At 44.3% G+C, this 16841-nt stretch overlaps 1 protein-coding gene across 2 annotated transcripts; it reads right to left on the reverse strand.

Annotated features, from left to right (window-relative positions):
* Window positions 1-26: 26 nt before the first annotated feature.
* On the reverse strand, window positions 27-16654 carry LOC146191603 (transmembrane protein 184C). 2 transcript variants are annotated; one of them, XM_084602125.1, is made up of 9 exons: window positions 16079-16654; window positions 15380-15416; window positions 15090-15295; window positions 12528-12602; window positions 12359-12452; window positions 12132-12244; window positions 11572-11671; window positions 9188-9362; window positions 27-1187 (listed from the first exon to the last, which is right to left on the reverse strand). In XM_084602125.1, the coding sequence occupies exons 1-9, from the start codon at window positions 16330-16332 to the stop codon at window positions 1009-1011; spliced, it is 1233 nt and encodes a 410-aa protein (XP_084458251.1). In that variant the 5' UTR covers window positions 16333-16654; the 3' UTR covers window positions 27-1008. The 2 variants fall into 2 exon arrangements, with proteins under 2 accessions (XP_084458251.1, XP_084458252.1); XM_084602126.1 differs by having other exon boundaries at window positions 1048-1187; window positions 9096-9362.
* Between the last annotated feature and the right edge of the window lie 187 nt (window positions 16655-16841).

The following is a 16841-nucleotide window of genomic DNA, read 5'->3' on the forward strand; positions in this document are numbered from 1 at the left end:
GAAATAAATGACTCCTTTGAATAATCGATGTTGCGTGAATTATCAATTCGATATTTATTTTCACACAGAGAATAGCACTGTAAGCAAGAAGCACTCACACACAGAGTAGCTGAATAAGGCACTCTCTGTACAAACATATGCAACAGCAATGCCACAAATGGCAAAACGGTCATTCTGGAATGACTAGGAATGCTAGCAGTAAAAGCAATGGATCACAATCAGCATGGCTGTAAATAATAAAGAGCCAACGACGACGGAGCACAAGACAACGCCATCAGTGCACACCAAATTGGACGACCATTTTCCCAAAATAAAAAGTTGCACTAAAAAATACGTCATTTTTGTAACGGCCAACCAACATGATAGTAGCTCATTTGTGCACACTGATGTAACCTGTCAACAGAAGGCTATGACATGCACATTCCGAGCCAGCGCAAAGGGCACTGTCATGTGAACTTAGTTCTGCAGAACAGCTGTGCATAATGTATACCTATAAATGTAAACATTCACACTACCTAGGATTCGGTAAAAGGGCTTTGGTGAATTGCGAGAAGTCGTCGGGTCATTACATTGCTGCACACAAGCTTAAAGAATATTTGTCGCCCCCCAAACTACCTGCTACAAAATAACAATAAATAATTCATGCCAACTACGAAATAATCTTCTAGCAATAATACATAAGCGCCACAATGTAACGAATTGCAAAGCAATAAAATGTAAACACCCACTTTCCCAGTACGGCAAGTTTCCGATGTAGGGCATATAGATAGTTCGTGGCATCAAAAGGCAGCACTTGCAGCACGAGTCTCTCTTGAATTATCACAAATCAGCCAAGCAAAGAACTGTGCCGCTTCGATAGCTATACCACTGTTAAAAGGAACAGATTGCTACCCTCTCCAATCACTGTATGTGGAGCACAACCATCAAGACAACAGTAGAGACAGCTGATAAATCCATCACTTACGCACAACAACCAATTGCTAACCTTACAAGGGTGCTCAAGTATCATTATGCATTGGTCGAACTACCTGCAATGCTCAAGTATCCGCTTCGTGATGGCCGGTCATTCAGAAAGTCGCTCGGATCATTCACTGGAACGCAGGAATCGTCGGAAAAGTTGCCCAAAAGGAGCTTCCGTTCACTGAAGTAGTCTGGCTTGCGCTGGACTGTGTTCTTCACGGTATTGCCTGCAGTTGTGGTTAAATAACATGTTAAAATAGAAGACGCGCGCTCTTAAACTGCATTCTGCATCTAGACATCACAATACCCATGAAGAAATCCCTCACAGGATCTAAGCTAAACAAACATGTTTGAGTGTGTGCAGCTTTGTTTTATTATTTTTTTTTGCCTGTTGATGTTTGCTTATGCTTGAGGCATATGTTGACAACTGGGCGCCGAACTTGCCAATAGCACTTATCACGAAGGGGAAATATAAAAAGCAAGAAAGCTGTCCATTTTCTAAAATATTGTTGTATACAAATGGCCCCACCACGGAAAATTGGTGGTTACGACGTGCTTAGCTGCTAAACTAGAACACATGGGCTCATTCTCGACTGCAGAAGCTGCTTTGAGGCGAAACTTGGGCACCTTCTGTGCTGTGCAGTGTTGGTGCACTTTGAAGAACGCCAGGTGGTTGAAATTCCCAGAGCCCTCCAACTACAGTGTCCCTCATTGCCCAAGTCACTTTTGCAGGGCAAACCCTGTAAACCAAACGAAACCAAGCCTACACAGATATCAATCATACATATATAGATTGTACGTGGCCTAACTGCCTTGATTAGACCAACTGCAGATTTATGCTTCAGTGCACTTCTGTGCCTTGTGGCTTAAAGGGCATAATGTGGGTATAGATTGTTGCATAACCTTTCATGATAGTAAGCATGTAGATCTCACTAGAAAAAAATTGGCGGTCTAATCCGTGGTATGCCTAGGGTACTCCACTGCATGAATGCACGCGTGCTGGCCCCTGTTCTGTTGGCATAAACAAAGTACAGGTTGTGAGGAAACTTAATTTTAATCACGCATAAGTTCTACAGCCTACTTCTGAACATGCTTCACCATTTATCGTAATAAATTTTTAACATCCCTGTTATGCTTTCTACAGTAGTACAGTCGAACCCCGCAATAACGAAACCGCCGGGGAAGGAAAACTTTTTCGTTGTCGCGAGAATTTCGCTGTCGCGAAAATGGACAAATAAGCACACCCATTACCTTCCAGAACCAAGATTTAATTAAAAAAGTCGCTTATTTTGCTCTGCTTGACATTGCTGTGCAGGAGCTTGACGACTCTGGTTTCGCAGCTTGATAAGCTATGCATAGCTTCGTCGTCGTCGTCGTGGTCGCCGAGAAAAGTCCGGATCACATCGAATGCATCAAGCACATCACGCGAGCTTACTTGCTTACCTTGTGCTTGGTTTTCGCTATCTTCGTCGTCACTCGCCTCATTTCCTTTGCGCACACTGTCGATAATAGCGTCATCGCTGAATTCCTCGTGCACGATCTAGTCGGCGTCCGCACACAAAAAGTCCTCCAGTTCAACAGCCTCTGGCACCATTGTATCTACACTGCGAAGCGCGTTCCACGCTTCGGTTAGTGGCTGCAGATCGTCACCGCTTGCAGCTTCCGGTTCTGCCAAGGCGTGCTGACCAGCTGCGAAACCGGCGTGCCTGAAGCAGTTCTGGACAAGCGTGGCCGAAGTAGCAATCCACGCGCCGGCAAGCATCTCCAGCGCCATGAAGAGGTCAATTTCCGTCGGTCGATCGCTTCATTTCAATGTTTAGCAACATCCGCTGTATGAGCCTTCTTCGGTACGCAGACTTCACACTTTTGATAACCCCCTGATCAAGAGGCTGGATAACGGATGTGCAGTTCGCGGGGAAAAAAATCAAGCGGATGCTCGTCAGGGCAACGTCTTCAATGTGGTGCGCACTGCAGTTGTCCAAAAAAAGGCAGACAGATCTGCCCTGCTTTCGCATGTCCGTATCAAAGGCTTCCAGCCAGCTTGTGAATATTGCGCACGTCATCCACGCTTTTTGGTTTGCAGTGTACTGGACCGGAAGCTTTCGGTTACGTTTAAAACACCGTGGAGTCTTGCTCCGGCCGATCACGAGGAGGGGACGCTTGTCAGATCCATCCATGTTTGAGCATAAAAGAATGGTGACCCGCTTTTTGCTCAGCTTGCCGCCATGGCATTTTTTTCCTTTCAGGTCTAGCGTTTTTGAAGGCAACATTTCATAGAAGAAGCCCGTTTCGTCCGCATTATAAATTTCGGAGGGCTCGTACTCGTCCATTATGCCTTCGTAACTTTTCTCCATCCAGGAAGATGCTGCTTCAGCGTCTACGCTCGCACACTCCCCCGACAACACTTTGGCGACGATGCAGTGCCGCGCTTTAAATCGACTTAGCCATCCGGCACTCGCCTTAAAGTTGTCGTGCCCCAGAATGCACGTGTAGTCAATCGCCTTTTGCTGCAGGAGGCTTCCGGACAAAGGCACCTTGTTCGCTCTCTTGTCCAGGAACCACTGAAATACGGCTTTGTCCACGTCTTCGTAGACCGGCGCTGCCAAAGTCTTGTTCTGAGCGCGCGCGCCGTTCTGGAGAGCCGCCATGATGCCATTCCTTGATTTCAGAATCGTAGAAAGCGAGCTGCACGGGATACCGAACTCCTCCGCAATATCAGTCTTCTTCCTGCCTTTTTCAGCTTCGGCGATAATTGCAGCCTTTTCCTGCAGCGTCAAAAACTTGCACTTCTTTACAGGAGGCGGCATGTTTCCGACAGTAAAAAACAACAACAAAAAACACTACACAGGCAAGTCGCGAGCGGCACAAGGCGGATGGCGAGATCGGCGAGATAGCGTGGTCGGCGCACTAGCGAAAAGAAAAAAAAAAGGAGGTTCCTTGCTCTTCCCCGGTTGGCCGGCGGTGTCGTCACGTGGCGTGAAACGTCACATACATGCGTAGTGGCCAACAGACAGGCTAGCAAAAAGCCGCTTTCAGCGGGCAAAAAAAAAATATGCTTTGCTATCATCATTATTACCGAACCAACCGAAAGTAAACAAAAATGGCTGCGCCGGTGCTTGTTGGCAGGTGAAATGAACGGGCTCGACTTGTCGGATGAGTGTGCTGCTGCAGTTTCGCCCATTCTATGTTCCCGACTGGCTGATGTGCCGAGAAAATGTTGCAGATCACTACCTCAAACTTTCGTTAATGCGGGACTGCTTTTTAAAAACCCTTCGCTGTTGAGAGGGGACAAATGCATAGAACCCTATGGGAGTTCGCCGAGGGCGCCAGAATTTTTCGTTGTCGCGAGAATTTCGTTCTTGAGGGCTTTCGTTATAGAGGGGTTCAACTGTAATTCTATTCCATCAGGTAAAGTGCAGTGTAGTGATTATTTTATTATATCTACAAAAGGAAGGAAAAGATGTTTGCCAGCCCCGGTATCTGGTATTTGATATCTGAAGCACCTGAAGTGGGGCAGTGGAAATAAAGGGATAGCGAGGAAGGGGTAGAGGAAATTAATGAGGTGAGCGATAGGGAGAAAGGACAGGGTAGGTAAAAATAAAAGAAATACTATATACACCATGGCACAATATACAGTAGTTTGCTTGAGGCCCCCCCGCAAATGTCTTAGGTCACTGAGCACTTGGCACACCGGGCGGGCCTCCGCAATAGCTCTGTGCCCATGTAACTGTTTACGACGCATGCACGTGCACACTGCACAAAACACAGACGGCCGATGTGGGGGTTCGGCCGTTATCGTCCGGAATAGCACACGCAGAGCGTTCGGTCACAGCGCGCACTATCTGGCAAGGTGAAATAGGCGGGTCATCAAGCCTGCCTGAGCCTGCCTGTTCGATGTATTCATACAGGCTCACGCGTGTTCGTTCGCGGACGCGCGCGCTGCCTTGTGGCCACAGGAACACAGCTACGCTGTCCGGGATTACCCCCTGCGTTCTGTAAGCCGCCAGCAACTCACGGCATGGTTTGGCCAGCGCGGCGCAGTGATGTAGAAGATGTTCGACAGTTTCTACAGCGCCACAGCCGTCACACACGTCACTGGTGGGGTTTGATTTAAAATACATGGGTTATGAGGGACGTCGTCAATACCATAGAGGAGGGCTCCGAAATAACGTAAGACCATTTGAGGTTTCTAACATGTGGTGGCACTGCACAGCACGCAGCGATTTACGCAAATAGAACTACTAGTAACTTTGTGCGTACAGCCCATAAAAAAGATTACATGCTCATGTTCGCTGGCACGCAAAGGTGTGTGTGTCTGTGTTGGAATGGTGTAGAAAATGACTTTGTATAGTGTTCGCACATCACTATGTAGAATGTAGAATGAGGGCAATGTAGAAGCCCTCACAATACTAAATGCATGGTATACATACAAAACAAAAGGCATATGGCACTGACCCTACAAAGAGCATGCTACAAGAAGTATGGTTTACTGGCAAAGTTGTGTTTACATGTAGTGCCTTGTTTATCAATTTATAGATACCGTATTTACTCGCATAATGATCGCACCCCTGAATTTTGAGGTCAAAATTCCATTTTTTTAAGTTCTTCGCGTAATGATAGGCGCCATTTTTGTTTTCATGTCCCGCACTGTTATAGCGGCAGCCGCCTGTTGGTTGATCTGCAGTCATCCCGCAGCAAATGCATTCTGACGAGTTCCCATGATTCCTTGATTAAAACGCTTTGCGGCGTTCGCCATTTTGCGATTCGGCAGCGTCGCAGCGTGCTTTGTGTGAGTTTACGCCATTTCGCCATGGGGCGGTATGCCAGTTACACCGCCACGTTCAAGCTCAAGGCTGTTGACTATGCACTGGAGCAGGGCAACCGCGCTGCTGGCAGGCATTTTGGCGTCGACGAAATCAGGATACGCTATTGGAAGAAGCAGCGCGAGAAGCTGATGGCTACGAACAAGACACGGCGGGCTTTCTGCGGGCCCAAAACGGGCAAGTTCCCTCGTGTTGAGGAGGCGGTCCTAGAATATGTGAGGGACCTGCGCAAGGATGGTTGTGCAGTGTCATTAGAAATGATACAGAAGCAGGCGCGCACAACTGCCAGGAAGTTGGGAATTGCCGCAAAGAATGTCCACGCTAGCTCCGGTTGGACGACTCTCTTTATGCGACGGAATGGACTTTCCCTGAGGCGGCGGACGTCGTCGTGCCAGCGGCTCCCATCCGCGTATGAAAGCAAAGTGATAGACTTCCATCATTTCGTCACTAGGCTTCGTGAGAAAAGCGGTTACCTCATGTCGCAAATTGGAAACGCCGATCAAACTCCACTGACGTTCGACATGCCCCGGAATACAACTGTGAACGAGAAGGGTGCTCGGAGCGTCCTCGTGAAGACGTCTGGCGCAGAAAAACAGCAATGACCGTCATGCTTGCTGTGACGGCCGACGGGCGGAAGCTACCACCATACGTCATATTCAAATGGAAGACTATTCCGAAGGAAAACTTTCCCCGTGGCATCCATATACGTGCACAAATGAAAGGATGGATGACTGCAGACCTGATGGTCGACTGGATTAAGACTGTTTGGGGACGAAGACCAGGAGCACTTCTGCTTCCCTCGCTTCTGGTTTTGGACAGTTTCAGGGGTCACCTTGCGGATAGCGTGCATGCTAAGCTTAAAGAGCTGAGCACGGACATCGCAGTGATTCCTGGGGGTCTGACTTCGCTGCTGCAGCCTCTCGACGTGTCGCTGAACAAACTGCTCAAGGACAACGTTCAAAGACTTTACGCAGAGTGGATGGCGATGGGCCAGCAAGATTTCATGCCGAGCGGAAAGATCAGAAGGCCATCCGTGGAGATGCTTTGCTCGTGGATTGCAGAAGCGTAGATCAGTATCTCCGATGAGGTAGTGGCCAAGAGCTTCAAGAAGACAGGCATATCGAACGCTTTGGATGGAACGGAAGATGACTTTCTGTAGGGATTGTGAAGATGCTCCCAGCGACAACACTGCCGTTTCCGATGATGAGTCGTGCAGCAATGAAAGTGAGGATGGCGAGATTTCAGACTCTGATTAGAGTACTGACGAGAAAAAATAAATGGGCATTGTGTAGTTCATGTGATACTTAATGTGCATGTTTATTGCAAAGGTAAGCCTTACTCAACTTTTATTTTTGGTTGTAATCGAGATATCTGTTCTAAAACGTCTGATCTGCAACTTGTTTGCGTTTTCGGTGCTCAAATTTTTTGTGGAAAATTTACCCCACGTAATGATCGCACCTCGAAATTTGCGTCATTTTTTTTTTAAAGTGCGATCATTATGCAAGTAAATACGGTACTAACCCACAGCCTTAGATTTTAGCAGCGTGGAAAATCCAACTAATACAGATATTACTCTTACTTCTATACTCCCAAATTTTAGAAAACAAAGAAAGCCTTGTTACTCAGGGCTTTAAGGGACCAGAAGAAACATCTGCCAGAAAACATAATATAGGATATCTCCCTAAAAGCTGTGAAAAACTGTTCATATCACAGTATATACATACACTGAGTGAAACACTTGCGATGGCCACCTGTTTTCTAAATTAATATCGGCAGGAAGGACCGTCTGTTAATAATAAATGTTCTACTATGCGTGAACTGTCAGAACTGCTCCAAAATGGTAAGGCTTCTGCAATCGCTTCCACTGTGCGATGTGATATCCACTCCTCACAAATGGTGTTAGTATTCCGTGTAGAGGCTTCACCACACAAATAAGTGCATGATGAGCATGCACAGTTTCACACTCTGATCACTGTCATGCCTGCCAACACATTGCAAGTTTGAGGAGGAATATTAGGACTATAATTTGCCAAGCTGATTATACTTCAATGCAACCCCTTCTAGTAGTTTGCCCAAGTTAACAAGTGTCTGGCACCACAGACATACATGGGCAGTTGCTGGAACCATGCCGACAATCAAAATTGTCTGTATTTCTTAACACGGGTTAATTAACGAGGTATTGCAGTAAAACATGAGAATAAAGCAGTTTAAGCATAGTGCAGCAAAATGAGAGCACCAGATTTCTGCTGAAATACTATGCAAAAGTTCTAGCCCACCCATAGTCGCCAAAAGCTTTCCAGAAGGCCCAAAGCCATTAAGAGTTTTCAAGTGTGGAAAAGACTGTTTGTCGGGATGTCTAATTGCCTGTGCCGTTATCTTTCTGCTCATAAATGTGCTGTTGACAGCACTGTAGGATTATCTCCCAGTTCAATCTGTAATGACTGCAAAATAGCAAGTTTTCCTAGACCTACTGTTGTTATAGCAGGTATGTTTATATATGCCCATGACACTGAATGCAGCTTGCAAAGGCATCTGTTTGGTCTCGTAAGTATTCTGTAGCAGTAAATTGTAATTAGGGGATAGACTTCTTTTGCTTTTTATTTGAAAATTCAGCGCACAGCTTATAGAATTTATTTCTGAACGCTTTTTTTGATATTTTCCTGACAAATATTTTCCACAAATATATTACTGTTTTCTTTTTTTCAACTATACAACATGATCTTTCGGTGTGGGCAAAAGTAGCTTGGGGTTTATCGCAGCCTTTTTCTTCAAGGTCAGTTGAGAGTTGTACTCAGAGCTATGCATTTAGAAGGATATCCCTATAAAATCAAGTGCTGTAATCAAGAAAACAATTTTTTTTTTACACCGAAGCCAATGCACCTGTGAAAGCCCTGTTGGCCTCATGCAGCTTTTTCTATCATTAGAGAGAGCTAGCAGCCACGATGACAATGAGAGGCAATATGAGTGGTTTTTCCAGACTCGCAAGGAAAAAAAAAATGCCCAATTTAGATTACAAAATAAGCTAATGTTAACTGTGGTCTTCTCATAGTACCTAAAGAGAATGCACGCAAAAGAGTGCTTGGCTAATTGTTTGCAATAAATAACCACACTTGTCACATTTGCTCCCCTACAGCCGAGAGCAACAGCACATTGCGGCAGAGGTTCGCTATTACACGGAATGGGGAGGTGAGCTCACGCAATGCACCAAACAGGTAGAGAGAGACAGGAAGAGTGAGAAAGAGAGGAGCAGCTTAGCCTGAGGTTTGTGTGCATGCCCCCAGCCCATGTAGTAAAGCACATAGCCTGCCTTACCGCCATGGCTAATACGGCCTCATACATCCTGTGTCAGGTCAGAGGTCCCGCGCGGCCATGAATGAGAGGCAGCAGGGAGTAGCCCGCCTTACCGACATGTCTAATATGGTCAGACACGTCCTGTGTCACGTCAGACAGGTCCCACATGGCCATGAACGAGAGGCAGCAGGGAATGGGCCGAGCGTGCGGGTCCTTGTACGGGACGTGCGAGAAGGCGAAGTAGTGCGCAACTGCGGCCACAAACATCTCTATGCAGATGAGGAAGTCCTGCACAGATGCATCGGGCGTTATTAGTGCAACCTGCACTGCATATGCCTTAAAAACGCGCATTTCACTCTTGCCAACAATTTTACTGAAGAATCCCTTTGCACGTGCAAGCTTAACACCTGTTATGCGCCGTATATCATGGCTATAGTGGGACTGAATTTTCACCAGAGACAGCACATCGCACCAAATGTGGGACATTTCATTCCAAGAAACATGGTAGCAAAAAGTACAAAATGCACTACATTCAACGTCATCATTGTCAGCCGGACTATACCCACTGCAGGGCAAATGCCTCTCCCATACTCCTTCAATTAACCCGATACTGTGCTAGTTGCTTCCAATTGGCCTTTGCAAACTTCTTAACCTCATCCACCCAATGCTATTCTTTCCTTTTCTGGGAACCCAAATTTGTTACCTTTATCTATAATTGGTTACCCTCTCTTCACATTACATGTCCTGCTCAAGCCCATTTCTTCTTGATTTCGACTAGAATGTCCTTAACTAGAGTTATTTCTTCTACCTACTCTGCAGGCATCCTGTCCCTTAATGTTACCCCTACCATTTTTTGTTCCATAGCTCTCTGCATTATCTTCAACTTAGGCATAACTTTTTTTTTAAGTCTCCACACTTCAGTGCCATAGGTGAGTACAGGTAAGATGCAACTGTTGTATACTTTCCTCTTAAATTACCGGTAAGACACTAGTCATAATTATAGTGATTGCCAAATACACTTCATCCCAACCTTATTCTCATAATTATTTCCCTTTCATGGTCTGGATTTGCAGTTACTATCGTGCACACATTTGCCTACCACTTACAGAGCTTCGCTAACTATTGTAAACAACAGTTCCTTTCCGAGGCTCTTGAACATTACCATAGTCCTCTGTATACTAATTTTCAGGCCTACCTTACTGCTTTTCCTGCCTAGGTCATCAATCATACTTCGCAATTCAACCCCTGCAGTGAGTCACTTAGCAAGGCAATGTCATCAGTGAATCGCAGATTACCGAGTTATTCTAACTGCTCCCATTCCAAATATCTGAATACTTTTTCTAAGCAATCGGAGAATAGTACTGGAAAGACCGTGCCTCCTTGCCTAACACCTTTCTTTTTGGGAATTTTATTACTTTCTTTATGAAGAGCTATGGCCACTTTCATATGGCTCATCGACACCTTGATTTGAACTGAATCAAATGCTTTCTCATAATGAAAGAATGCTATGTATAGGGGCTGGTTATACCCGAAGCATATTTCTATCACCTGGCTTTAGCATGGATATGATAACGGTAAAGTACCATTTCCGAAAACCTGCTTGACCCTTTGTTTGATTAAAGTCTAAGGTTGACTTTATTCTATTACAATTACCTCTGTAAACACCTTGTATATAATGGAAAGTAGGTTGACTATATATTATGTATATAAAACAAACAGGTTAACTTATACACAAGGAGATACTTTAAAAAGACCGGCACTCCAATGTTTACTTTCATTACAAATTCCAGCTTTTGGCAGCGCATAGTGAAGGCATGTAGCATGGTTGAAACCTGCCTAGCAAAATAAAACGGCTTAATATCTCTGCAGTAACAGCTAGCATAACAAAGGGAAGCAGACAATAATGTATGCCACAAAGAAACAATGTCAACTATGCAGCAGAAATCAGATTCAAGCCATGGGATAAGTTTAAGGATGTAGCTTCATATTTTTGTTCTGACAACTCGATGCATGTTACGAGCCCCATGCAGTCCACACTGAGCCAGAGCCCTTTACCATGCTCTCTCTCTCCTAGTCGATATATAGCTTTGTCACAGAAAGGTTTACCAGTCAGAGAAATTTTTGCTAGGGTGCTTAGAAGTAATACAGTGCAAACAAAAAACTTCAAAAAGTGCAGGACCTGCAGTTAAATCTGAAATCATAATTAAATAGCTTTCAAGAACTATTTCTGCTACACAACAAGTCAAAAGAGGGCTTGAGGCACACATTGTGTCACTCGACGTGTAGCAATATGAACCATTAAAGAAGGCATACAGTTATAAGGTACAACCCCATTCTTGTACGCTTAGCATGCTTTAAAAAAACAGCAACATAATCATTGTGAATACTAACAAGGTTCCAAAAGCCTTCTGCCATTACAAAATTGGTTTACTCAAAAATGCAAAGGCGAGCATATACTACCACTCATCATTTATATGCACAAAATACAGCTGCTTACCTGAAGACCTCTATTCACATCACCAGCAGTTCCCTTTTCGCTAAAGAAAGAGGGTGACACTATGCCCGTGTATATCAGCAAAGAGATGATCACTGATTGGCTGGAAAAGTAAGACACATTCTGAAATGTAGGCAACGTTATAAATGCAAACATAGAGAGTATGCACATTTTGTAGCTTAAAGTTCAGCTTTTGCTTTTACATTAAAAAAATTTCACGCCTGAACTGCCAGAACAAAGTGACCATGGCAAACTTCATGCTTGTGCATTAAGCTGTTAGTGTTGTGCCCTTTTGCCAGCTCATTATAATAACTTCAGCATGCAACATTCATAGACAGTTTAACCGTTCAGTGCTTGATCTTATATCTTCAATGATGAAAGCAATTTACTCAAATAGGTATCAATAAAATTTGTAATTTTAGATTTTGTCAATTGGCACTCAATCGGTAGAGTTTCTACAAGGGCAAAGTGTTTCTTTACTCTCGTGTGTGTACTCTCGTGTGTACGCTGACAACAAATTATATCAAAGAAGACGAATGTAGTAAAAATGAAGTGCTCCTTACAAGAAGGAAAAGAAGACGACCGCCTTGATGCAGAGAAACTTTGGTATTGGTGACATAGGTGCAAGTTCAGTGCGGTAGGCCTTGTAAAACAACACAAGACTGTACATGGCGACCTGGAAAATAAAGACATACTTGAGATCACAGACTTGCATATTTAAAGTACAAGTATAGTTGCATTCGGTCACAGATGCCAGCACAGATGTGTAATGCAAAAAATCTATACTTACAAATTGTGATATGTTGTTGATAACCACAATATAGGGGTATGAGTACCCAAAATCAAATTTTCCTTCTCCATACTTTCCAAACATTTCAGTAATCCTGCAGAAAACAAGCACTCAAAAATGCAACGCACTCATATAAGAGGCTGCCAGAAAAGTTATGAAATCAGCTTACAGTGCCAGTGCAGTCGTGATTGGTCTAATTACAGTGTACTGAAGAATACCATGTCGACAGGAACTTATAAAACGTCTGAAAAGAAAGAACAGAGTTTTGCACATCACATGGGACAGCACCATTGAGAGTGGACAAGGTGATAACTCAACACATACCAGTCAGGCAAATTAAAATAACTTGCCACAGGCAGTGCATGCGGATAAAAATGATCGGAGAGACATGTAAGACTCCTAACAAATATTAGTCCCAAGGGTGAAATGTTTTTGAAAGATTCTTGACGTGCACTGAAGGTCCTTCTGCTGATATTTGGTGCGTATATTTGCATATTCCACATAGACTGCCATGCTTTATACGGTGTCTAAGAGCCTTAGTCGTTGAAACCTCGGTCTGAAAGCATACAATCTGAGGTACATATGTAATTTGTTTGAACCCCTGTCACGAGCTAGCCTCTAATTTGACTAGCACATGCATGCCATACACAACGACACCACCCCAATGCTGTGTGACAAATGATTGCATCACAATTTTGATGTGAAAGTCACGAATATTCGCACCCCACGGAGGTCCATCAGTAGCGAGCATAATAAACGAGTGACATGTATACAATGGCCTGAAGTGGCAGTGGCCTGGGACGTGGATGGACCTGGATGCACCCAGTTATGCATTGTGAATCCTTGGCTTGCTGAATGCATCTGACAGCGACTTGATGTTGCCATCCACAGTACTGTATATAAAATTGCTCAAGATTAAAGAACCTCTCAGCAGTCCCACCACTTTTATTTTAGAGCCAAATGATTCCAAAATATTCAAGAGTCTCATTGAACGTCTGAATAAAGGCAGCATTGGGCGGCACCCGTGGCGTCATTTCTTTCTCTAGTCCCGTTTCCGCAGCGGTTACTTTCGTCCCATGTTGCCGGCCAGCCAAGCTTCAGAGTGTTTAATATTGGCAGCAATTTATGGATGCAATTTTAGCCACCACACACTCATAACTTCAAAGCAGACTTGGAGCCATGAAGTCATTCATGCTTTCCTCTGATATGAATGCTGCCTGTGACTCTCATTCTTTCCTTGCACACGCACCACATTTGGTTTTGCCAACACTCATTTGTTTACAGGTAGCAGCTTTAGGTATGCACTGCTCCCTGCAAACTTGGCACGACAGACTTAACTGTCATTAACGGCACTGAGCTTTGCATGGTGGGTCTAAGACCCTTCTAAGGCGGCTGCAGGTAACTTGCTATCACCAGCCACAGTAAAAGCAACATGCAGCGTGGTCTCAAACAGAGCGGTCAGCGGTGTTAATGTCAGCACAAGCTATGCACTCCAGTGTTAACAATATCGGGAGATGGTTGCACATGATACAATTTAAAAAAAGATAGAGGAAGTGTTTGGAGATTATAATTTTTGGATGTGTGGGGCTCCAGGTTATGATTGGCTACCAGGAGTTCTTTAATGAGTGCTGCCACAGCATGGCAAACCAGAGTTTTTGGATTTTTTTTCTTCAATTAATTATACCTATCAATCCCATCAAGGCCCTAACAAAACGTGGCTACAGACCATATTGTGATCTACATGCAATGGCATGCATGCAGCCCTCAGGCATGCCTGCAAGCCTCTGTAGTCACCAGTAAAACCTGCCCTCAAAGAAAAAAAAAAAATACTGATGGTCTCAATACTTCCATGTTCACAGCACCCATGACTGGAGTTGCTGCAATGTATACAAAAATCACTCAATACTAAACTTTTACACTATTCGTAATGCTTGTAATTGTTACAGAGATAGAAAAGAATGTGGCTGTGGTAGGAAAAAAAGTTGCTGAAAAGACTGGTGAATATAAAATTGTCTGTGCACACCAGTACCTCTTGCAGGAGATAATGCAATGCTATCATGAGTTGGGACAACACAATGAATGTATGTAAAATTCGCAATTCAAAAGTCCCTCAGCCTTTCATAAAAAAAGGAGTGGCTATCATTTTATAAATGGCTTATGCCAATGTAACTGAAGCCACTGTGCTTAAACTAAGCCAGCAGCATCGTGAAAAGCCTGCACGTTTTTCTTATCAGGTTGTTGCCTCCTACTCCTATACTCGCGAACAACATTCTGCCGCTCTAGAGCAAAGGCTAGGCAGGAAAGGGGAGGCGATGGGGAGGGAGGCAACGGGCTTTTGTCCCTGTTCTTTGGAGAATGGGTTACTTCAGCCCTGCCAATCCTGTATCATCACTCCAATGCCTCAACACGCAAAGGGGACAAAGGCCTGTCTCCCCTTTCGAGCCTAGCCTTCACTGCAGAGCCACAGAAAGATGTCTGTAAGCATAGTTGGCCAGCAAAGGTTATGCCTGGTCCTCCATCATGGCATCCGCGACGTTACAAACAACCCATCCATAATGTGGAAAGGACAAAAGAAGGCTGTTTTCAAGAGCAGCACTGAATCAGTACAGCGTACGAAATACATCGATGAGACCAAGCAAGCAGACAAGAAAGCAAAGCCCTTCAAAATTCAGAATGGGTTACTTTGCATCTGCCAAAGAGAGTTCTATGTGTGTGATAAATGCCTACTTACAGACCACCAGGGCAAGGCTTGAGAAAGCAAAGTGGGAAAATGTGCTTCACAGATGGTCTGTGCTCGTCCGGAGAAATCTCCATCTCCAACTCCCGGTGAAGAAAATTTAACAGGAACACCATGAAGTTGTATATTACATAGGCTTCATAGCATTCCCTAACTGTGTCGAGATAGATTCCAGTCTTTGGCCATGTTAGAGCAAGCCACTGTCAAGTAGGAAATAAAACAGAAGCAAAATGGTGCATCACGTTGTGACATACTGCATCCAACAGTGACAAGAAGGTACTTACACAGTTGAGCGAATAGATTGGTACCATCCAAAGGATCCTGCGGGTGAAAATGAGCAACAACAAATATTAAGTTGTTGCATAGAGGGCTACTTTATTAGTAGCGATGTGTATGGCTAGAAATATACAAGGTGCGAAACTTGCACCTCGAGCTTTTTTGCACTTCTTTCTTTTAAACTCTGTATTAAAGTGCCAACAAGTTCCTGTGGCTGATGGTTACTGAACAGCATGTCTCCAGCCAAACTCATACTCAACAAGTATGCAGCGAATGATTGCTTATCTATTGAATGAAAAGTCTAAATCTGTGCACTAATACTAGCAGAAATCCGCATCAGGGCTTTTAAAACTTGCGTTCGTGCCAACATGCTCGTTAATTAACAAATGAAAAATGGTGATTAGGAGACATACAAAATCGGCATACTTGACTTTACCAAACTTTCCGTTGTCCATGTACCTAATCACAGAGATATTTCCTCCGTACTAACTACACTGCATGTTAATAAGCGCAGTTCAAATCACTTCAGCTCTGCACTGATAAGGGACAGTGTGCGTAGCAAGGAGAGAGTTTACCTTTTCCCAGCACCATACCCACAACGAAGAAAGCTTTACAAAATTTGCCTTTAGGAGCATACACATTTATAATGACGTCCTAGGGGCATGAATAAGCAAATTAATAAAGTAAACAAGAGGCGGTGCACCCACCTGATAATGTGTTTCTGAAGGTGTGGCTTTGTGTAGTTTAGAATGTGTTGGATGATTTCCCAAAACGTGATCGGCAGGGTCAAGAGGACAAATACGCCACTGCTGAACCAGGCTTGGACATCTGCACTGGCACCTTTGTTCATCAATTCGACGCTGATAAGGGGCACAACTACAAGGATCACCAGTCCATAAGTCAAAGCTACGACGAACTGTATCCACAGCTTCCATCTTGACAGGCACCAGGAGAAGGGCATGATATTCTTCCCTTAGGTATTTCTCAAAATGAACAAAATAATATATCTGAGTAACCGTGAGCTGCCAGTATGACGCATAACTAGTAACACCGCTCAAATGCAACGATTGTGGCACTCAGCTCGCTACTTGCGGACGAGTCATGCTAGACGCACACTGCGCTTTTCTACACACGTCGCACTAGATATAAATGTCGCATAAAGCATCACGAACAATTAAAAATTCGGATATGAAGAAATAACGGCCTCGAGTGGTGGAAAACCAAAGGACAATGAACTACAGCAGAAAATAAACAGCTGACAGCCCAGCGCCATTACAGCGTCTGTACGTCTGTATGTATTTCGATAGACAAATGAGTCAGAAGATGCATAGCTGGTAAGAAGCATGCTATGAAGCTCATTTGTCGCAAAGAGAAATTAACTTTTACGTCAGGTAAACTTGTCTAATTGTTATTATGCGGTCCAAAGGCGCAGTGCAGCGTTCAGTTATAGTGATTACAGTGAATTAGATA

This window comes from Amblyomma maculatum, chromosome 4, assembly GCF_055883805.1.
Source record: "Amblyomma maculatum isolate TAMU_Amacu chromosome 4, ASM5588380v1, whole genome shotgun sequence".
Classification (NCBI taxonomy): domain Eukaryota; kingdom Metazoa; phylum Arthropoda; class Arachnida; order Ixodida; family Ixodidae; genus Amblyomma; species Amblyomma maculatum.

Excerpts from the sequence above, each read along its gene's own strand:
- LOC146191603 (XM_084602125.1), bottom strand. The coding sequence starts at position 16,332 with ATGCCCTTCTCCTGGTGCCTGTCAAGATGGAAGCTGTGGATACAGTTC. Across the intron at positions 12,603-15,089 it reads AAGCCTTGCCCTGGTGGTCT|ACGTTTTATAAGTTCCTGTC; the intron begins GTAAGTAGGCAT and ends CTTTCTTTTCAG. Across the intron at positions 1,188-9,187 it reads TGACCATATTAGACATGTCG|GCAATACCGTGAAGAACACA; the intron begins GTAAGGCGGGCT and ends CCACAACTGCAG.